Source organism: Passer domesticus, chromosome 2, assembly GCF_036417665.1.
Source record: "Passer domesticus isolate bPasDom1 chromosome 2, bPasDom1.hap1, whole genome shotgun sequence".
Classification (NCBI taxonomy): Eukaryota; Metazoa; Chordata; class Aves; order Passeriformes; family Passeridae; genus Passer; species Passer domesticus.
The window spans coordinates 19,102,014-19,124,349 of record NC_087475.1 but is presented as its reverse complement, the minus strand read 5'-3'; the positions used below and the strand labels follow the sequence as shown (position 1 = coordinate 19,124,349).

Genomic DNA, 22,336 nt, shown 5'->3' with positions numbered 1-22,336 from the left:
TCTTTCCCTGCCTCATGTAACTGGAAGCTACAATTTTATGGCCACTGTCACCATGCTGTTGGAACAAGCTGAACATTTGCTGTCTCTGTGGTGTGGCCACTGCAGGTGGGGACACCATCAAAATATGTTCAGGTCCATCTGTCAGGACTTCCAGGGTACTCTGGGAAGCAGAGAGTATAAGGAGACCTTGAGTTTGCTTAAATCCCTTTGAGCTTAAACACTTAGTGTTTAGTGTTCTGGATTTTTAGGTCCTGTTTAATACTGTTTAGATTGGTGTGTTTTACTGAGTTTAATGTGATATTATGCATGTATTGCAGGTAGTAAGGTATAAATGTATTTTTTTAATCAGTATTTATATTTATTTTTGCGTCTTAAAGTATATCCAAGACTCGATGAAAACAGATGAAGAAATAGAAGAGGGAGTAAAATCTGAGCATAGTAAGACTGCTGCTGAAAATAATGTAAAGGATCCTCCTTCCAATCCATTAGAAAAATACATGAGAATAATTCAGCAGAGCAGAGAGCAGGAACTGGCAAACAAGGTGATTATTCTCAAAACATGGTCCCAAAAATATTATTGACCAAATCTGTGTCTTGCTAAGCATGCTTAGAATGAAAACCATATTCACATTTATTTTTTTCTTCATTTATAAACTTTATGTAACATCCTGCAGAGCAGTGTTTGGATTTGTATTGGAAAAGTGTGATGATCTAAAAGAAAAACATGGAAAACTTTGTTCTGTAAGGGTTGCTGGTATCCTCTGGGTGGGGGGTTTGTTAGTTTGTTTTTTAAGGTACTAGGACAGTATTTAAAAGTCCTCAATTTTTAGCTTAAACTGTGTTTAAATACAGTTTGAACCTGTCAGGTTGTGTTCCTCTAACACAACAAATTCATTCTGGCAAAATGGAAAATCAGACTATTAAAGAAGAGGTATGGGTGGACATTACTTCAGTGAAGGAATGCAGGATGCTTTTGTTCAGACATGATCCCAATCTAAATTTCCAAAGTTTTACTATTCTAGATCCAGTGTAGCATTTGTAGAAATAGGGTTGGTCCTTCAGAAGACTTTTATTTTCAGTTATGAGCCTTAAAAATCCAGATGCTATTATGAGGTCACTTTGACCTAACTGGTTAGAGAAAGTGTATTTTCCTCTTGGTTACCAGGATTCAAAAAAAGAAGAAATAAGAGAAGCATCACCTTCAGAAGGACTTCTGTCTACTGAAAATGATGACAGGTAAGGCTCATGTATTAATCATTCCTACTACTCCATATTAACAAATAATAACTCTAATATAGCGTTGTAATAGATTTAGTATGAATTATGTTAAGAGACACCTGCCTCCTTAGAAACCAAAATAAATTATTAATCAAAAGCAATTGTGTCAGAAAAATTTGGGATCCTTCCAATTCTTGTATATGCAAGTTAAGCACTGTAACTCACATCTGAGAGCTGCACTTTATGATCTGTTCCAGTCGTTGTGGCACTCACAACTTTTTATCTGCAATTGAGCAGCATCCAACTTCCTTCACAGGGAGCTGGAGTTTGAGGGATTGTTCTTGGGTGATGTCACCCTGGGTTTGTCTGTGCTGCACCTCACCCATAGTCTGTTCCTAGCTTTGATTTTTCAGTAGCATTGTGGACTTTTATTCAGAGATTCTGTCTGCCTGCACTGAGTCACAACAGCCCAGGCAGTTCCTCTGGTTCTCTGTAGGCATTGATAAATACAGATGTTTGTTTTAGTTGCTTGCCAGAGAAAAACTAAACAATCCTCCTCTAAATCTTTCAGTTTATTCCAAGATGTAGAATTGAAAATAAGCAAAAAAATATGGAGCAGTTAGAAAACAAAACCTGTAAAGGTTCACTGTAACCATAGTTCTGATTCACTACTGTCTGTGCTGTTAAACATAACAGACCCTACCCTGCTGCTCCTGAATTGGCAGCAGTTGTGTTGTTTTCACTCAGTGAGCACTACAGAAGATAGTTCTGCTTTTTGAGGTATAGGTGATGGCTTTCAGTTAATGAAGCCCCACATCTTCCTGCTTTTGGGTTGGTTTTATTGCCAGCAGTTCACTGAAACAGCAAAGGCAGTCTCTTAACTTCTGTTTTAAAATGACTGTTAAGATTTAAGATAAACTACATTGGACTCATACCACTTTATTTTCCTCCCTCCTATAATCAATACAGTCTTGCAGACATTTCTCATGGAGATGTGGATGAAAGCTTCTGGTGAACAACAGCAACTGATTTTTTAATTTTTATTATTATTATGAGAGATATTTTTAAAGTAGTTTTGTGCCTTTAATAAATGTTAGGCACCAACACTGCAGGCTGTGTAATTATAAATTAATAAAGTGGATTTTGATCTGTTTCATTACTTCAGTCATTTATTTCAAACAGGGAGTCCTGATGTTACTAGTCCAGGAGGAAGCTCTTGGGTGGGGTGAGAGAAAGAACAAAGCAGGGAACAGAAACTGATCAGTATATTTGGGTAGATTTGTGTTGGCACTGAATTCCTCTAAACTTTGTCAATTTTGCCAACCCCCGTCCCCCAGTGTTTCAAAGTGTGGATGAAAGAAAAAAATTCCCTCATCATCACCTGCTTTTAAAGGTGTCCCGTGGAGGCACTTGGCTCACACAGCTTCAGAGCACTGAGTGTGACAGACCCAAAATAAGGTGTCCCTTCTGCTGCACGGCAGGGGCAGGAGCCACTTTCAAAAGCAGCCCCTCTCATGTATCACCTCGTTGGTATTAACCAGCCCAGAATGGAGAGATTAAAATAAAAATGCTATTTAACTCATCTTTATTTAAGCTTTGTATTTTGTAGGTAGATTATAGGCAAGATCATTAAACTTTATTTACAGTATAAAATACAGTAGTTTTTATCAATGAAGTAATTTTGGGTGGCAGCATATATTACAACTTGCACTGCATTTGAGGCTGCTCATCTTGACCTAACTACAAGAACATGAAGCCAAGTTTGACAGAATTTAGGGGCAAAAAACCAAAGTTCTGTCTTGAATTTTCTGGATGTTTAAACACAATGTACCAAAACTGTGACAGATAGAAACTTTGCTTTTTGAAATGAAGCTAGAATGTGATGTGGTGGTTACTCTGATTTTGCATGCTGCTTAATTAGCTGTTGCAGCCACTCTGGCCTTTACAGAATTTCTGAGTGGCTGCTCCAGTCGGATGTGGGGAAGGGGTGGTGCTTGTTGCATTATGCTGGCCTGGAACAACTACCACTAGTGCATGCTGCACACTGCTGCTGCTGCAGCTGCACCTGCAGAGCAGCCCTGCCCATGCAGGAGGGCAGGCAGCTCTGGAACAGAACGTGTTTCACCTCAGATAGAGACATAAAGCCTAGAGATGCACTGCCATGGAGTAGCTGTAGGTCTGGGTTCAAATAAGCATACACAAGTGTTGGCTATTATCTACAAATATTTATTTTAACACTTGGATGTAACTACAGGAAGCCCTTGGCACTGATAGAAAATATTGATTCACTGTTAGGTTACAAAAATTTATACATAGCAAAATTTAATGCTCTTTACATAAAAATATTAGACTACTTAAACAAAACTTCAAAAACTCCCAGTAATAGCTACACTGAATTAGAAAAGAATTAGGCTTTAAGACACTGCCTCCATTATTACCCTTATGCAAACACTGGGCTAGAACATCACCTGCATTGCTGTAGAAATGTCTCCTTCATGCAACAGGTAAGAACATACACTAGGCTATTTTGTCATATTTGCTCTACATCAATCAACTTTGCCCCTTTTTTGAAACTGTCAAATTAGACTTCAATAGTTAACTTTCACTAGTTAACAAAAGAAATTATATTTGAAGTTAATACCCCCCAAAAAATGCCTTTTCTCTTAATACTGATTTGAAGGAATTTGTGCTTCCTTTGATGTATATTCAGCAAACAGTCAAAACTACCAAACCACATGTCAGCTTAGCAGGGGTATGACTTGAATATTTAATTTTTTTCAAATGAATGATGTATTTTTACTTTTCCCCCCCAACATTTATATATATATATATATATCATATAGAACAAACACCAAATATACCATCACTAATACTCAAGATATCACTGAATGCTTCTGAAAAAAAAACATTAATTAGAAGGCAGACTTCTATGGGAAATGACTTTAAAATGGCACCAGTTTGTTTGTTGTTGTTTTTTTTTTCTGAACACCACGTTTTCTTAGTGTACTAATTAATTTGTAAAAAGGAAAACACGTAAGCACTGACTATAAATTTGCTAAGCACCAAGATAGAGAAAGGTGGACATCCTGTATTATTTTTATGGCTGCAAATTTTATTGTTTGTGTAAAACTCTGCAAACTTTCTCATCCGCTCATTTGGAATTGTCAGATCAGTGTCATTTTAATAAGGTAACACTTTCACTTACTTAAAATGTAGGATAATGGTCTCCTGCCACTATATAAATGCTACAACATTTATAGAAAATAAATATTAAGGCAAAGCTGACATTTATTTTCAAAGAAGGGGATCATTATCCAGATCCAGGGATCTACATTCCATTAAAGAGTTAATAAAAAGATTAGAACTTGGGCGATGTGCCTGACCCTCAGGTGAGCACAGGGCTGTGAGGTGGCACAGGAGCAGAGCTGCTCCCATGGCCCAGGTGTGGGGCACTCCCAAACACCCCCTGCACCACCTGGAGCTGCTGCAGCTGTGCCATCACACACACAGGAGCTCCTCCCAGGAATCCCAGCTGGGCAGGGCTCCCTGGGGAGGGGCTCAGTCACACCCTGCACTGCCTGAGGTCTGCACAGATCTGCTGCCTGCTCGGCTGGGGCAGGGCGTCATGCTCTAGAACAAGTCAAATATTAAATACCAAGTCTCAAAGAAGAATAATTTGGTCACTTTTTGTAAAGTGTTGCCTTTTAAAATGCCTGGAATAAACCCTCCATTCTCTTTTAGAAAGGATGGAAGATTACCAATGGGATGATTTCCCTAAAAAAGTTTTCCAGGAGCTGGAATGTGAAGCTTTTACACTTCTCTCTAATTTTGTTTGCTAGACACACATCTGTACTGCAGAGCAGCTATTTGCTGATTTGTCAGAGCTACAGAACTCTTCTGGTGAATTATTGTGGCAAACATTTATGTGTAAGAATTGAGTTGCTCTTTTGACCGAGACTGGATATCCTGAAGCTCCTGCTCTTCTTTTGCTTTGATATCTTGGTAGGCCTGCATTTTGCTTGCATCCTTTAAGTAGGCCCAGTTAGAAGACAGTATCATGAGGAAGTGGATCTGGAAGAGAAGGGTGAGCATGATGGCGAGTGAGCATGTCAAGAGGCAAAGCAAGCTGCTAGTCAGATTAATAGACGCTCTTTAAAATAACGACCAAAAAATAGTTATTCTACGTTAATAAGCATTCTGTTATGAAAACAAGCACAGAGGCTATTTTTCAAAGATCTCTATAATTTGGCATGCTAATAATTCAGTTTGTTATTCACAATTTAGAGAAAGTTAGTACAACAATATTAAAATGAGCTACAGAGTTGTACGGGTCAATTAAAATGCAGAATGGGGGGAAGCAGGAGAACAGTTTTGTACGTGGCAATATACGGAATCTGTAAACTACGAGGTGCTCAGAAGAACTGCTCTCTAAGGTCGTGGTGTTTATGCATATCCAAGCCCAGAGCCCGGCAGGTCTTTTCCCCCAACAAGCAGATGAGAATTCCACCCTCCCCCTGGAAGAAAACCTGAAACTGTGAACCGTTTTATTTACGTGAACAAGGCTACATTAACACATCGAAAAATTAAACATCAAAACATGAGTCCAAAACTAAGCAAAAGCATGCAATGTCTGGGTTAAGAAGTCTTAATCCTGTATTTTTATAGCTACATTTTAAACTTCCATTGTCCAACTTCAGGTGAAGAGTTGTATATAGCAAACGGTTCTCTTTTTAAAATTATTACGTGGTTGTTTTTCTAGTTTGTGCATTCGTCTCTTGCCAACTTCTTTTGCCCATACTTCATGCAAAAACATCTACATCTGAAAACATTGATTCACTTCTCCTTCGTTCTTCCCCCCAACACTGTGAACAGGTCCCTGTGATCTATGCATGGTTTTGCTTCCTGTGCAGTCATACTTACATTTTTGAGATCTGGCTACTGAGAAATCAGTTACTAAAGTGCAGCCATACAAGAACAGAAGCTATTTATATGCTGTTTCTTACTAGTTCAGGGTCCAAAAGAAAAAATGTGATTGTTTTACGCAGAGCTAAGACAAGGATTTATTTTCTTAGATTAAGAGTATCATTTGGCATGCACTTAAGAGTAAGAGAAAATAATTGATTTCATCATCCATGGAATCACTTGGAAACACAAGCAAATTAATTCATAATACCTGGGCTTCTGACCTCTGCCAACACAGACTGGCACTACTTGATTATTCCTTTTCTTTCACACCATATATATTTTGCATGCTTAGGGGCATTTGTATTTGGTGTTCATGGTGAAGAATAAATTAATGCGTCTGACCCTGAACTGTTCCAGTATTTGTTTGAGATGACTGTTAGAAATCAAGTGGAGACCTGAAATTAAAACATCCCCTTTTCAGAAGGATGCTTTATAAACACCCCTAGAGTAACTGAATCCTCTCAACATGAAAAAATAGCCAGATCTCATCCACATCATAGTTCATATACAAGAAGTCATTTCATTAATTTGATAAGCTAAACGATGCTTACTGAAGCTATTTACAATTACTGTAACAAAATCCAAAAAGCTAGACTTTTAGTCTAGGGTGTCAGTGGTATTTCAAGCTACGCAATGCAGCTTTTTACTGGGCTTATACAATTTAGAATTTAGTGCAGCAATCTTCCCGACTCTTAAACTTCAAAACAGCATAGTTATATGTAGTAGCCATCATGTAGATCAGCTGGTGGAAGAGAACAAAATACAGGAGAGTAAGATACAACAAGGTGACGGCTCAAGCCCACTTGGGCAACTCTCGATACTTTTACAACAGATGTTACTCTGATCTCCTTCCAGGGTGAAGATGCAAATAAATAACCTGCCATTTCTCTGGGGAGGATAACCCAGTGCAAGCCCTAAGGCCATGTTGTCAGCCAGTTGTGAGTGTTACACCAGGGCTTGGCTGGCACGAGGTTAGAAGCTGGCCACTAGAGGAAGCGTTAGCCATGGGAACGAGTCATCCCCGCCCGCCGCTACCTGGACCGGGCACTGCAGGGTTGGACCAGTCAATCTGCCTGGCTCCAGGCAAAGGAAACCAAGAGGTTATAAGCAGCTGATCAAATAAACTACAAAATGAAAATAAATAGTGGAAATAAAAGCAGAAATAGTGGATAGAAGTAGGATTTTGAAAGGACATGCAAATCATCTTTTTCTGAGTATGGGGGAGGTGGGTTAAAATGACTTCCTAAAGCAAAAGTTGGGGACCTGCTGACTTGTGATGACCAAACCATAACAGCAAATAATGTTGATTACAGCTCACCACCCCCCATGTCTAGTATCATTATCTTTTATATATACAAAATTTAATAATAAAGCATCTTAAGCCTAAAATGAACATTTTTAATTATAAAACAACAAAAAATACTACCCACCAATGCTATGACAGTGGCACCAGCTCCAGCACAAGCCACAATGAACAGGTGATAAGACATGTAGAACTAGAGAAAAAAGATGTTAAAAACATTGAAGTCATTCATTAGGAATGCATTAGGAAATGCATAATAAAATGCTTTTCAAGTGTTCAAGAGAATAAGGATAACAAAACCACCTTTGTAACATGGTAGCAAAGCTTTAGAAAATAAAAATCTGAAAAGAATTTTTTTTGGATGATATAACAGTTACTTAATTGTTACAGTTAAAGCAATCTCTTTATACTACTAGCATGAGTTCTCTACAGAAACTTTAATAAAGTATTTATTACATGACGCCCAAGTGACTTGTGGGCAAAAGGTGCACACAGGTTACATTTCTGTACCTCATTCGTGTTGCAGATGTTCTCTAAAATTGGGCCACAGGCTTTGCCAGGTACAGCATTCCAAGGGATAATACCTGAAATACCACAGAAAAGAAACCACTAATTTTAGCAATCAACACATGCTGTCTATTCCTCTCATCTTTTTCACCCACTTGCCAGTTGTGTTCCCATTCTGGGCGTCCCTGCGTTGACCAGAACAGCCTGGAGCTGGCAGCAGGAATTCAAACAAATCTCTCAGGTTATGCTTTCTCCTCACACTGAGGGCTGCTGCGAAGGCATGATCTCAGATGTGGTTTTCCCATCTGGCAGCCAAACAGTTGGTTGGGTTTTTGCACTTTGGGTCCAGTTGCACACTCTGCCTACTCCCTCACTCAGCACAGAAGAGAGAATCTGCATCTCAGAGGTACTTGGCGTCTTTCAGGGTAGCACTTACTAGATGAGGTTCTACTTGAACAAGAAACTACTGTGGAAGGGTGTGAATACAGAGCTAGAGGGAAGAATTACAGGATTTTTTTCTGATTTAGTTCCAATAGGTAAAAAGCATCAAGTGAACACTGCTACAAGAAAGTTCAGTCTGCTGCACCTCATATACTCCCAATTACTTTTCTTACATGATTGCAAAGTCTGAAAAGTCAACAGAATCTAGCAGATTCAAAATGACATAAACTTCTAGGCCTGTAACAAATGTAAAGCTTAAGCAAAACCTATTTGAATTAAGAGAAACCCAGTTTGTTTTCCCATGTAACTCTGCATTTCAACCCAGCTGGTTGGAATTAGCAATTCTACACGCGGGAGGTCATTGCAATTATCTCAGGATGGCATGGCTTTCAAAAAGATTGTATAGGATTTTCTTCCAAGTCAGCTTCTTCTCTGCAACTGCTGCTTACAATTCCAGCCTTTTAGTTACTGCTTCCACCCAAAAATGTGAGGAAAGTTCAGTGTTGTCTGTTAGGAAGCTGCTGTCTCCCATCACGCACTGAAACCCAAATGGTTTTACTGATCAGGGGAGCAACACAACCCTGTACAGCACTAATACAGCTGCAAAACAACCAGGAGAAGCAGGAAGGTGGAGGAGCACATCTCCCTTCACTCCTAGGCTTTGCTGCTGAAGAAAATGTCTTCCCAGCCTCTTGCTGTGAGCTGCTAAAATAGAATGTATATGTTTAACTGATTTGAAGACTTGCTTTTAAAATTAGTGCATCTTTTCTTCCACTGCACTTACCTGGACAGGAGAGCAAAGTCAAGCTTTCTTACTTTTTCAACTTTGAATCCATTTTCTCAGCTTTGAATGACTTAGTCCAAAGAAAGAAACATTCCTAGAAAATGCTAGCTAGAATGAAGCCAAAAGTAATGGTGACAGAAGATCTTCTGCACAAGGGAAGCTGAAAAGATTAACTTCAGGAAAAACTCACCATTAAGAAATTAAAAGCCTGACCTTATTTTAAGTTATTGTCCCAGCTCCCTCAGATTTCTGCGTGTCATCAGAAAGTGGTATTAATTCATTATTAGTTATGGCAGACTTTTAATTGCAGGTTTTTGTTTGTTTAACTGAAAGTAATTGTAAGAGCAACATCCAGACATTTACTTCATCTTTAAATGTAAAACAGCTTTCTGAAAGAACAGAATATATGCATATGGGTTCAAAACCCACAATCTGGTTATCTGTTTCTCAGCACTGTGTCCAAGCAGTTTATTTTGAGGCTGATCTATTTTCAAACCTAATATTGCAGTATTGGAAACCAGTACAAAATCATTTCAGATAAGTGACTTGTCAGTTCAGTTAAATTGATTGCATCTGGAAAGAGATCAGTGTAATGTGAATTAATTAGAAAAGTAATAGCACATTCAGAGGCAGAAGATGCTTTTGCATTTGATTCATCTGATAAGGCTGAGACAAAACTACTGAAGACAGAGCGGGGAGGATGGATAAAGGATTTAATCAGGATTAAAACGAGTACCGTATTGCCTGATGTCCACGCAGATCTGGTCCCCTGGAACTGTCACATTGCTCTGAAAAGATTTGATGACTTCACAAGTTGACCAGATGTTATAGAACATAAAGACAGGCACAGCAGAGAAGCCGAAGACCCCGAGCCAGGCCACTCCAAGTACGTAGGTGAGGAAAACAAACTGGGCAGAGAAAACACAAACATTTTGTGTTTATTCTTTGAAAAGACTAAAATTATCCTTAAAAATGCTTCAAAGTAATCTTAAGCATACTTTCAGAATTCAAGTGAGAAAGCATTTCATTTTCAAGCGCACAAAATCAGTATTCTGATTGCTTACAAATACTTTGGTAGTTTAAGTACTACAGAGAAAGTAATTCAGACATTTCCTTTTACATCAGCCTGCTTGAGTAAACAGATTGCCCTCATGTGAAAGAGCAGCCCATTGATTTCTCAAGATTCTCAGCTAAGCAGGGATGCTGGTTGTAGGCTAAAACCAATAAATTCCAACAAAAATCAATTTAAGGTTTTTTTTTTAAATTAACTGTAACATACTAGCATTTCTATACAACTTGCAAATCAAAACCATGCAGTGAATCAATGCTCATAGAGCTTCCCCACACTCCCCGATGTATTGAAATCAATTTGGAATGTAACATTTGAAAATACCTATTTTTGCAAACATGCCATGACCATTAAGAGCAGATCAGAAGGATTCAATTGGTCTAATACTCACTGCCAAGCAGAAAATTAATTACTCCACCTTAGAATATCATGGATTTATCCACTAAAATTTGCTGGTTTGGGATTGCTCTTTAAAAAAAAAAAAACCACTACATTACATGCATTTTCTTTGGTTAGATTAAAAGATGTGGCACTGATTGCTTTGCAAATCTCCAGCTTCCTCCTCCCACTAAGCTCCTTCCCTCTTCCCTCCTCTTCAAAGTGTTATGGTGAAACAGTAGCTCTGGCATCAGTTCCTAGCTCCCTCCTCCTGGTGAGAGCAGGGTTTGGATCCCACTTGGAAGGTGGGGGAATGCTGTCACATCTCCTGGGCTCTCTTTTCACTGTTCGCTGTGGCTGTTCTCTCAGCTGGAGGTGGGCTGGAAAGGCTTCACTTTCAGTAAAGCACTGGTGCCCTGCTGTCCTAAAATTTGTGTGCCAGAGGACAAGAGCAAGGAGGGGAGAGGCTCTCAGGGAGGAGCATTCTCAGCCTGACCCCAAACCAAGGGACTGAACTAATGCTGCAGTGGTGAAAAGTTTGCATCACCACAGTTTTTTTTCCAGAATAACCCTACAAGTATTTGAGCAAAAGCTGAACATCTGGTTAGGTTTCAGTCAAGGGAGGTGGTGTGTGGGGAGGTGGAAGTTCTTGCAAAACTGTGGCCCATAAAACCCCAGACTTTAATTTATAGACAACTCAAGTGGAATAACCTATTTCATATTAGACAGCACCAAACACCAGACCTTTATGTTTTGTGTGAGAATTGAAAATCCTCTCTTTGGATTTTGGGAAGGACCAAGTGGTCCAGTTTAAAGGATTTCTGTAGATACACTACCAATAAAACATAAGTTTGCATATGTGTATGTGGAAGTGTGCATGAGAGGAAGTGCACAAAGCCTTTAAATCCTAAAATAGCCAGGAAAAAATACACTCACTCTCACATTTAATGTGATAACTGTGGGAAATGGCTATTCTGCATTACCAGAGCCAACACAAATAATGTAGGGAAGATGGAAGTCTGTCTTCTGTAGCAACCTTGTGCAAGATGGGACTGCCTTTCAGGACTTTGCTCAGTAATGCAATGAAAGAAGTAGAGGAGCTCTTGATCAAAATGGCAAAAGGTCACTGTATGTCCAAATGCCTGTTGCCTGTATTCAGCTGCAGTCACTAGTCTGTTAAACATTTTCTCTCCTCACAAACCTTGTTCTAGCCCTAAGGTTTTACACAGCAGCAGACAGGCACTTTTCCTGTCACCACCAAACATTAATGCAGCTTATCAGAGCTCCAAGCCATTCCTCAGCTGGTAAATTCTCTCCTTCACTGTATGGACAAACATGAAAACACATTTTTCTGCCCTATTTCCATGTGTCACACTGCTATTTGTATAAGCAGCTGACAATCATGTGCCTGCCACTACTCAACTGCACAAGCAATTGTCTGCACTAATGAGATGCATGGATGTGTATGTTTCTACTTTATTTTGGATCTTTTGAAAAGATCCAAAAGATCACTGCTTTCGATCTAAATTTGCTCCTTGGTGAAGACCATACTTGAGAGAAAAAAAACAGAGCAAATAGCTGCTTAACTGGAAAATTATCAGATGCCTTATTTTTATTAGCTCTTGAAAAATTCAGTAAGTACCCAACAGCACAGTGGAAAATTGCTAACTCTCATGAAAATAAACATGCATCTCTTTTGTATTTAACCAGCTGAAAGTACATATTTTTTAAGTTCAGGATATAGACTGTATATTAAAATGCAACAATCACATCAAAAGCCTCTTCTCTTTTCACCCACACTTTCCCGTGGGCGATCTGTCATACTGCTTAGCTTCCTCCATAACTACGAGCTTTGAATTCAGATTTTCAGTAATAGCTTTGAAATCTTCTCTCAGAAACATAGTTATGGCTGTTCTTGCAGAGTGTGCCCTTGGGGACAACGTGGGTGAGAATCTGAAGTTTTATTTTTAGTTAAACTTTGCTTACAATTTTGTTCTAACACAGAAGTATGCTGAAGAGAATATGGCTGGTAACTTCAGGGCTTTGCGAAAAAGCCTCGCTATTCTATCTGTCTGCCTTTTGCCATCTGCAAATCAATACTTGATTCAAGTGCAAAGATGTTGTGAAGCTTCATTCATTCATTACTGTTTGTTGAAGGATCCAGACACTCAAGCAAAATTGACTATGGAAGTCAGAGCCATTACAGTTTGATATTTAAATAGCTCTGCAAACCACAGCCATTTTACAGTCGGCCTTTAAGCATCACTCAAGTGTTCCATGTTTAAAAGTATGAATTTGATTTTGGCTCATATTAAGTGCTTTAAAATTAGCAGTCTCCTCAGTTTACTTTAGACCAGTGGGTTCAGCTTTATGACAGGGGAGGCCATGGCAGCCCCCACCCAGCCTATCTGCAGCATTTTGATTTAACCAAGCACTCTTGAAGTTCAGAGAACCAAGCCATGGATTGACCCTGATCACCCACAAGGAGTCAAACCAAGCCCAACAGGTTTTAGCCAGCAAAGACTGATGTTCCCACTGCTGACCCCACTCACCATTCCACTGATGCAGCGGCCACAGGCTGTTGTTTTGAACTCTCCATGCAGCTCCTTCACAGCACTTGTTGTATAAAAACCTTCCGCCAAAAGGATTATGCCATATAAGAAGAAAAATGATGCAATGCCATAAATTACATACTGCATTAGCTGTATTCTAAAATGGAAAAGAAAGAAATTATGTAATTAGATTTCAGTCCTATAAAAACAAAGTCAGTCCTCTCAAATTATAATAAATGAGAGACAACTCCTAGAAACAAAGTTCAAGGCTCCTTAGCATTTTAAGCAAGCAGACTGCAGGAAAACACTGTTACAACTGTGCTCCTTCCCAGGTAAGCAATCCTGATGTGCATTAGTCCTACATCCACCTGAGCATCTCCTGTTGGTGCTGCAGTCCTTACACTGGTGTTAGTCACCATGGTAAAGCTGCAATCTCACACCTCCACCATGGAGGTTTTCCTTTTTCCTCTTACTGCTCCTAACTTGGGACTGGCTGACAGGGACAATGCAGGGCTTTGAAGAGGCAAAGCCTGGAGCTGCACCCCTGACTGAACTGCCAGGCTCTGTGGTCATTCCTCTGGCCTAGGGAAAGGAAGCAGTCCCTGAAATTCACCATCTCCACCCATGAAATCCGATTAACTTATGTCTGCAAAAATTTCTGAATTCAGCAATATTTGTCTGATACAAAACTCAGCAAACTTCATGCAGTGACTTCTCCTGAGGCTGCTCTACAGCCTGGAAGGGTAATTCCAAGTGAGCTGGTAGTTTCAGTGCTTTAAGTCACAGCACTGCTGAGTGCCTCAAAATGTTAATTTTTTATTTTTTTTTTAAATGGAAAAGTTATTTAGGAAATGCTGCCGTTTTAGGTACTCTGGAACCACTCAGAGGAAGATCATCCCAGGGCACATGGTATAAGCACTTCCCTCAGATGTTATTTGAGAAAGTTCTTGATTTTTTAAAAAAATCTACCATCTGCAATGACACTCTAACAGTATTTTTCCTTTAGCTAGAATAGGTAGATGAAAAGAATACTCTCTAAATATTATCAATCAGATTCTGTATCCAAAGCTAATTATTTTGGAGGACCAGAATTCCAGATCTTCCATACAACATTTCTGGTCCTCAAAAGTCATATTTTGTTATTAGCAAAATTTCCCTGGAACTTCCTAAAATGAATTTGATTGTTGGGATGGTTATTTTTGATGAAGTTGTTCACAGAACCAAGAGGTTAATTTTATACATCCACACTACCAGTTTTCTGAGCATAAATATTCTTTGCTCAAGATATTTTTTCTGATTCTTGCCACTCTCCACCAAGTAGGTGCTGGCATAGATCTCCAAAGAGCATCTGAATGTTTTACCTTAAGGAAAATTGGTGACTACCATTTATATAGTTAAATGTTACCCTTGTATCAAAATAGGACATTGCTCATTTAAAATTTTATGTGGGAAGTGTTATCTTTGTTTTCCAAACTGATTAAAAATAACTGGATAAATCTGTTGCATCTATGCTGTAAAGAACAAAAAAATTAACTCAGGATTTGAGAGAGTATAGAAGAAATCATTTCACCATCATTAATAGTCCAGGAGAGACCCAATGCATGCTACCAGAAATTAGTAATAGGAAAACTGGTTTAAAAAGTCTATTCCAAAGGATGTGTTACTAATGTATTTTTCTCCCCCTTGGCTCCACAGAGCCAAGCCCTGAGCTGCTTTGGTAGGAATTACGCATTTCCCCAGCTGCTGGTGCTGACATGACAAGAAACATTGTCAACAACTCCCCAAAACATAAAACTTGCTGCCTGTGACTGCTGCTTTTGCAATTTCTTCTATTTTGCTCAAATGGAAACTGATGCAAGCACAGGGTGTTTTGTTACCCAGTTGCTGAAGAACAGCTGCTTACATTTTCTCACTAATTTTGTGTCTAACTGCAGGGCCCTGGTGGCTCATGCCCTGGAGCTGGGGACACACTGCCAGCCACAGCCAGGGACTGAGTGTGGGCAGTGCTGGAAGGGGGAACCCCAGTGGGGAGCAGTCCCAGAGCAGGTGAGGGTACAGAGGGTCCTGTGGACAGGGGAAGCCCTGAAATGGTGCTGTGAGACCAGCACCAGTGCTCAGAGGGCATGCAGCAAACTGGCAGGTCTACGCCTGCAAGCGTATACAGGGAGTCAGTGACAACAGAAATTTAAGAGAAAATAAGAATTAAGTGTGCTGCATAGGGCCCTGATACCAGAGTCTTCAAATGTCACCTGTCAGGCTTGCTGCCTGTGCTGTATGTGCCATGCTCATCACAGGGGCTCCTCAGCACAGCCAGGCTGGCTGCTGGACATGGGACCTGAGGCAGCACCCCAGGCCTTCCTCTGACCTCACAGAGAAGCCTTGGGAATATAAATGGCCCAAATATTTCACTTGTGCTTATATATCTAAAGGCTACATTTGTAGATCTCTCCAGTTTTTTCTCTCTTTTTTCTCATATACCAGTCCAGCTTCTTCTGAAGAGGGATGGTCAGAACCATGCTTCTTTTGTTATTCCTGACATACCTTCCAACTGTATGTCATCAACAAAAACTAAATCTACTCTTAAAGTACAAGTGTTACCCCTGGTTCTGTTACAACAGGCCCTGCTACAAGTCACTCTTCAGCTCTCTTGTAGGTCCCTTTAGATGTTGGAAGGCTGCTCTGAAGTCTCCCCAGAGCTTTCTCTTCTCCAGGCTAAGCAGCCCCAACTCTCAGCCTGTCTTCACAGAAGGGGTGCTCCAGCCCTCTGATCATCTTGGTGGCCTCCTTTGGAGTCCCTCCAACAGGTCCATGGCTTTCCTGTGTTGAGACTCCAGGTGGAGTCTCACCAGAGCAGAGGGACAGGAACACCTCCCTCACCCTGCTGCTCATGCTGCTTTGGATGCAGCCCAGGATATAATTGGCTTCCTGGGCTGTGAGTGCACATTTCCAACTCCTGTTCCGTTTCTCATCCAACAGCACCCCCAAGTCCTTCCCTTCATCTGTCAGCATGTATTGATACTGGGCATTGCCCTGACCCAGGTGCAGCACCTTGCACCTGCTGCTGGTGAACAGCATGAGGTTCACACAGTCCCACTCCTCCAGGCTTTCAAGGTCTCTCTGGGTAGCATCCTTCCTTCCAGGTAAGCAAAGTGCACCACTCAGCTTGGGTGTCATCTGCAAAGCAGCCGGGGGTGCACTCAATGTCTGCGATACTGATGAAGACATTAAATAGTGCTGGTCCCAGTATAAGCAGGTGTACTGGGATACACACTTTGGCTCTTTAATGTGAACACCAGTAAATGACTGAGCGCCATTACAAAAACAAGCAACCTAATACTCAGGGATGGAGACTGAGGTTTGAATCCATCTCTACTCATTTAGCATGAGGGTGTTATGATGAATAATGGGAATGGGAGGCATACTTACACTTCACTCAGCAAAGCATGGTCACTGGCAGTCGTGGAGAAGTGCTGCTCGAGGATAGACACGGTTCCCGTGAGCGCCACGTGGCCGCAGCCACAAAACAAAGCTACCCCAGAGAAGCAGAGAATGGTTGCCACGAGTGAAGCATATGGCACTCCTCCTAGGCACTTAATGCAACATTCAAAGCAACCTAAGCAGAAGAGAGAAAGCAAAAGAAATGTCATGAGCAAAGAGCGAATTATGAGGAAAAGAATATTCGTCCTGCACTTGGTAAAAGCCAGAGGGAATAAAAGGCTCAGGCACTGACATGCTAAGCAAAAAATCTATAGGTGGTACAAGACAGCATCACCCTCTAAAGCAGTGACCTACAGATCTGTTGGTATGGACTCAAAGCCCAGAAAGTGGGCTGAGTGCTCCTGTCTTTACAGGATCAAGAGGAGATCGATGAGACAGCCTATGAAATGGAAAAAGCAAAAAAATCACTGTCTAAAGTGATCCATTGCAATTCTGCTGCTCATCCAGAGCTTACCATGTTTCAGCTTTACTAATGGCAGCTATGCTGGCAACACTCTGGGAGCTAGACAGGCAACTGCTTAAGACAATGAAGCCTTTTGGAAAAGTAGGAGGTGCTTTGCACTTTCATTAGAAGATGAATACATTTAGGTCCACAAAACTTAACTACCCCACACTCTCCCAGTACTCCCAAGTTACCTTTTTATATAAATCTGCATGAGGTTATAGGGATACAGATACTTTCACAACAGAAAAATTGAATGGGGTCCAAAGAGTAACAATTTTTGTCGAGAGCAGCTGTATGAAGCTGTATTACATAGACAATACATTTCTAGCTTTTTATAGGATACACTGGATTTACAGTGATCCCTGAATACAGTTTGCAGCATCATGATCAAGTGAAATGCATTGTTTAACTGCTCTGAGTTTAACAAAACACCCCCCTGGAGCTGCTATTTGTATGAACACTGTAATAAGGAGGTTGCAGCTGAATTGCCAGGTTCCTTCCAACTGCGTGGCCTGAAAACCCATCTGCTTACAAAGCTGGGAAATGTAAATCGGAAACAAACACGGCTTTTAACTGCGCTATAATGGTAATGGCAATCCATACCAATTCATTACTTCAGGGTGATGGCATTAAGCTGTCCCCATTAATGTGCATTTCATACAACTGCAAAGAACACAAGCCATTAAGACAACGCTTAATGGAGCGGCCAGCGTCGCAGGACAGCCACTGCTGCTATGGCAAGGCACTACACGGGCAAAGCATTTGAAGGCAAGGAGACAGTTGGCAAATGAGGACATCACATCTTCCCACCCAAAAAATTCCTCACAAAGATCAGCAAGTCTCCAGCCACCACAAGAGGCAAGTTTATTTTTATCCCCTTCCCTTTCCCAGTAATCAGTGAGTTGCAGAGCAGGCACTTCCGTGAGGCACTGGGGAATAATATGCATCTGATAATTGAAAGATTTCCCATTTCATAAGTGAGAAACTCTTCTTTTAGAGAGTCACTAGTAAATGCCCTAGTCAGGCTTAAGCAGCTATCACCATCAAAATTACTTCACTAACTGCAGACAAGATTTGATTGTGTAGAAACAAGACTGGGAAGGTTTTATAGTCTAGTCCACAGCTGGAGTCCACTCAGTAGGAACTATCTTCATGACAAAAATACTGCCAAATGAACAAACACTGCAGCTCGGCAGTGATGGGCCAAACAAAATCCAAATGCACGCTATCAGAGGAAATCATCTCTGGGTTTCATTTTATCACAGAGGTCCAGAACTGAGTTCAGACAACAAATCTTGCAGAGCAATCCTCTGCTTCGGGGAATCTGCCTGAGATCAGCTCACATGCAAGAGCAGCCACAAACGTGTGCCTGGCTCTCCTCCGCAGCATCTGCTCCCAGGTCAGGTCCAAACTCCCAGAGTTAATCCAAGGAATGCATGCACCTGGTGCAGGATTAGCCATGAAAAACTATCCAAAAGTAACCATGCTCTGACCCAGCAGACAACACACTTGTGGTCACAACCCAGAACAAAACAAACCACCTTTCAAGCCACATTCCTAAAGCAGGAGAACCAACACCTGATCATTGCTCAGTGTGGAGAGGTTGATCATTTAAATTGTGCTGATCGCACAGACTGCTTTAGAGAAGGATCCTATCAAAGACAGAAAATAAAAACAGCTGAAAGCAAAACCAAGAGATTGACAAGATTCAAAAGAAAAGCTGTTGGTTTCAGAAAGTGGGAGCAGCCTGACAAAGCTAAAAACAGGTGTAGGCCCAGAATTGATGTTTAATACCACATACAGCCAAGCCAGCTTTCCAGGCCACTGGCAGGACGTTTGCCCTGAGGAGTTTGTTGGATCCCTTACCCAAACACAGGACAGCATCTGCCACTAATCCACAGACCCTCAAACACAAGGCAACAGTGGCAGACCCCTCTCACCTCTCAGCAACTGGCAGCTACAAAGATTGTCTTTGTGGCCATACTCTGTCTTCCTCTGCAGTCCAAGTAAAAAGGCATCACAGAATTTGGGTGGCCTTCATTTTCTCAGTGCAGAACAAAGCCAATGGTATCTTGGCTTTAGACACCCTCAGAGGGGTCTAAAGCAACCACATTATTTTGAACAAAGAAAACTGCCCAAATGTGGAACTGCAGGAACTACTCACCTTGACCCCAAGACTAAAGCAGGAATCAGAGAGACTTTGGCACACCTGGAAACAGCACACAGCCAGCTTGCAAACACATGAAGCATCCCAAACCAGCATGTTTCCAAGAGACAGCATCCATCCATACATAGTCATTCTGCAACCAAACTGACAGCAGAGCTGCATGGGCTCCTGCCAGAGGGTAACTAACTGCAGGATGCAACCTCATCTCAGTGCTGGGGCTGCCAGACCTCCCCCCAGATCCCACTGTGAACACTCTTTATGAGCAGATTAAAGCCATGCCTAGCCCAAGCAATACAGCCCATTTTACAATTTAACACAAGCCTAAAACAGTACTGCTAAGAGCAGCTTTCAGAACCAGCCACAATTTGAAGCTCATCAGGAAGTGAGATATGCTTACCAAGCTTCCCAAAGAAGAACTGAAGCAAAACAGAGGATTTCTGAAAACAATTAGAAAGTTTTCCAGGAAACCTTTATGTTCTCTCTCTGCAAGTCTAAGTCAGCAACTATCTTCACACAGTACAACTGAAACCCCAGGAAGATGTTTGCCTAGCTCATGTTCACAAAATAACTTGCTAACACTCTGATGACAACTGCAGGCTAAAGGCCTGTGAACTCAAGCTGACAAAAATAAGTAGTATTAAAACAAGTTCAGCTCCAATTTTCTGGTAGTTTTTACTTTTCATATGGCCAAAACGCTGCACTGTTCAGCTGTATATCTACTTCTAACGAAACAGTGTAAAACGATTTAAATATGAAACTGTACAGCACAAACACACATCACTGCATCTTCCCTTTCAATGGCCATTTTGTGCAAGGCATCACTAGAACCTTTTGTGCAACTCAGCAGAATAAAAACATTTTTTGTCCTCAGGCTGGTGAGCAGCAGTTGCCATGGAGGCAGGTTAATAACAGCCCAATGATTTGCCCAGAGCTGCCTGTGATCTTGGCTACAGATTTAACACACTCTCAGAAGGAGGCCAGCTAAAACAAAGACTGAGATTATTCTCTAGGGAATGAATGCTATTAAACACACACACACACACAAATATTCTTGCTAAAGGACAAAAATAAAGAGAAGAGAAAGAAACAGGAACTGGCTATTCTTTTAATCTCCTGGCAGCTATCAGTCACAGGAAATTGGTAAAGGATGAACCTACATATGTACATAAATCGGCAATTGGTTGCTTAATGTTTGATGAACAATTATACAATCTGCTCAGCACTGTACAGCCTACTGCATGCATGCAGGGGCTTAGCCATTCAATCTCCCATGCCAAATGGTGATTGTGTGGCTAAACCTCCTTTGGTACTTTAAGTACAGCTTTAAGATTTAAACTCGGAATGGCAAGGTAATAGAGAATTAATGGAAAACGGTCTTAAAATAAAAAGAAAAAAGAAAAAGAGGCAGTTCTCACACACTACCTCATCCTACAAAGGTAAAACATGTGTTTTGGAAATTACAAATGACAGTGCAATAGGATCAGGTAGCTTCCTTGAGTATTCCTAGGGCTTGCTCTAGTAAGATCATACATCAGTTCTTGAAGCCCAGACTTGAAAAACTGAGACAGGCTGATGTTCACAAAGCCATCCCTTAAAGCAAAGCATGGAAAACATGCTGTAAAGAAGGAATATTCACACCTCTTGGACAGAAAACCAGCCTATTGTCTAATGTTCCAAACACCTCCTAGGTTGAACTAGTGCTTCAATGCATCTCAGGTTCTAACCACCGGCCCATAGTCAAGGTCACTATGAACAAAAAACCATGGAACCAATAAAGCCTGAAAGGAGGTTTGAAAAGTTTTCCATTTCAGGGAGCTAAACCTCCAGGATACTGTGGCTGTCTTTGAGTTAGTTCCCACTTTCTTTTCCTTAGAAGTTTGGTTTCTTCCCCTCCCATGAAAGATAAAGCAATGGGCATCATTTTCTCCTTGTCACTTACTTCCCGTAATTGTGTAACACATTTTAAGAAATGCTGGCCTGTCAAACACCAACCCAGTTAATACACAGCAGAAATTGCACTTCATGTTCCACCAAAGAACCACAAAAATCACGTGGGGAGGAACTGTTGTAACAAAAGGAAGGTTGCACGAAATCCAAGGAAAAAAAGGCACTAGATAACATCTTAAATGAAAGCACTAGATAACATCTTAAATGCAGCCATTGAACTAAATCGGGCTCATTACTACACATCCACAGGAGCCCAGTGTTGGTAGTGTCACTCCTAATTCACAAATAAATGTAAGAGGACAACTCAGTACTTGACATTTGCCTCCTGCTTTCCCCAGTGCTGAAGACTACCCAATACCAAGCATGAATAATACCCTTGGAGGCCTAAACCACCATGGATTTTTGTCAGAAAATGAACTTTATGTCAATGAAAGCAACTGCCAATTTTACTGTCTGCCACCCACTGTATGTTTGAAAATTTCCATTCTGACTGGCTTATGCATGCTAGGATGTACATTTTCCTACCTGCTGCATGATTGGCAGCCACAGGAGAAGCAGTGAGGGATGTGGTAATAGGCTAATACCTCAGAAGCAGAATTGGAATTTACCTCTTTCTTCTCTCCATGAGACTAAGCCAGCACCTGGCAATACGGTAACTCCTCACATCTGTCACCCACACCTGCAGCCAAGGATCAGTGGCAACCACACAATAATATAAAATATTTAACCTTACCAGCATAAGTTTAAAGTCTGGGACAAATTTCTCTCCATGCTTTGGTAAGTGACTAAAATAAGAAGGGTCTGCATTAAATCACATGGAAGTCTTTGTTCAAGCCCTATCCTTACTCATTCCTGTTCATCTTAAATTTTGCTTCTTTCAAGTAAAAACCTGTGAGATCTGGGGTAGTCTGATCCATCCAGTAAACTTCACCCCAACCTCTACAATTGAAGAGCTACCTGAAGAACAAGAAGCTCCTTGCTGAACGTCATCTTTAATTGTAACTTCTCCAGTTATTCTTCATACAGATATAAGATATTTGGTTTCAGCACTGTCATACAGCT

At 40.8% G+C, this 22,336-nt stretch overlaps 2 protein-coding genes across 18 annotated transcripts in view; one reads left to right on the top strand and one right to left on the bottom strand.

Annotated features, from left to right (window-relative positions):
• OFD1 (OFD1 centriole and centriolar satellite protein) overlaps positions 1-7,837 on the top strand; it is a 35,714-nt gene extending 27,877 nt beyond the window's left edge. For 3 of the 4 annotated variants that reach the window (XM_064407653.1, XM_064407654.1, XM_064407656.1), the window contains 3 exons: positions 378-542; positions 1,166-1,236; positions 2,188-2,374. In XM_064407653.1, coding sequence (XP_064263723.1) covers positions 378-542; positions 1,166-1,236; positions 2,188-2,233 — 282 coding nt within the window. In that variant the 3' untranslated portion in view covers positions 2,234-2,374. Of the gene's footprint in view, positions 1-377; positions 543-1,165; positions 1,237-2,187; positions 2,375-7,038 lie in introns of those variants that run through there. The other variant, XM_064407655.1, reaches the window with a different exon arrangement.
• GPM6B (glycoprotein M6B) overlaps positions 2,787-22,336 on the bottom strand; it is a 106,262-nt gene continuing 86,712 nt past the window's right edge. For 10 of the 14 annotated variants that reach the window (XM_064407666.1, XM_064407657.1, XM_064407659.1 and 7 more), the window contains 6 exons: positions 16,644-16,830; positions 13,218-13,374; positions 9,955-10,126; positions 7,997-8,070; positions 7,614-7,679; positions 2,787-5,289 (listed from right to left, as the gene is read on the bottom strand). In XM_064407666.1, the coding sequence (XP_064263736.1) occupies positions 5,140-5,289; positions 7,614-7,679; positions 7,997-8,070; positions 9,955-10,126; positions 13,218-13,364 (609 nt within the window). In that variant the 5' untranslated portion in view covers positions 13,365-13,374; positions 16,644-16,830 and the 3' untranslated portion in view covers positions 2,787-5,139. Of the gene's footprint in view, positions 6,926-7,613; positions 7,680-7,996; positions 8,071-9,954; positions 10,127-13,217; positions 13,375-16,643; positions 16,831-18,701; positions 18,718-22,336 lie in introns of those variants that run through there. The other 4 variants (XM_064407658.1, XM_064407663.1, XM_064407665.1 and 1 more) reach the window with 2 other exon arrangements.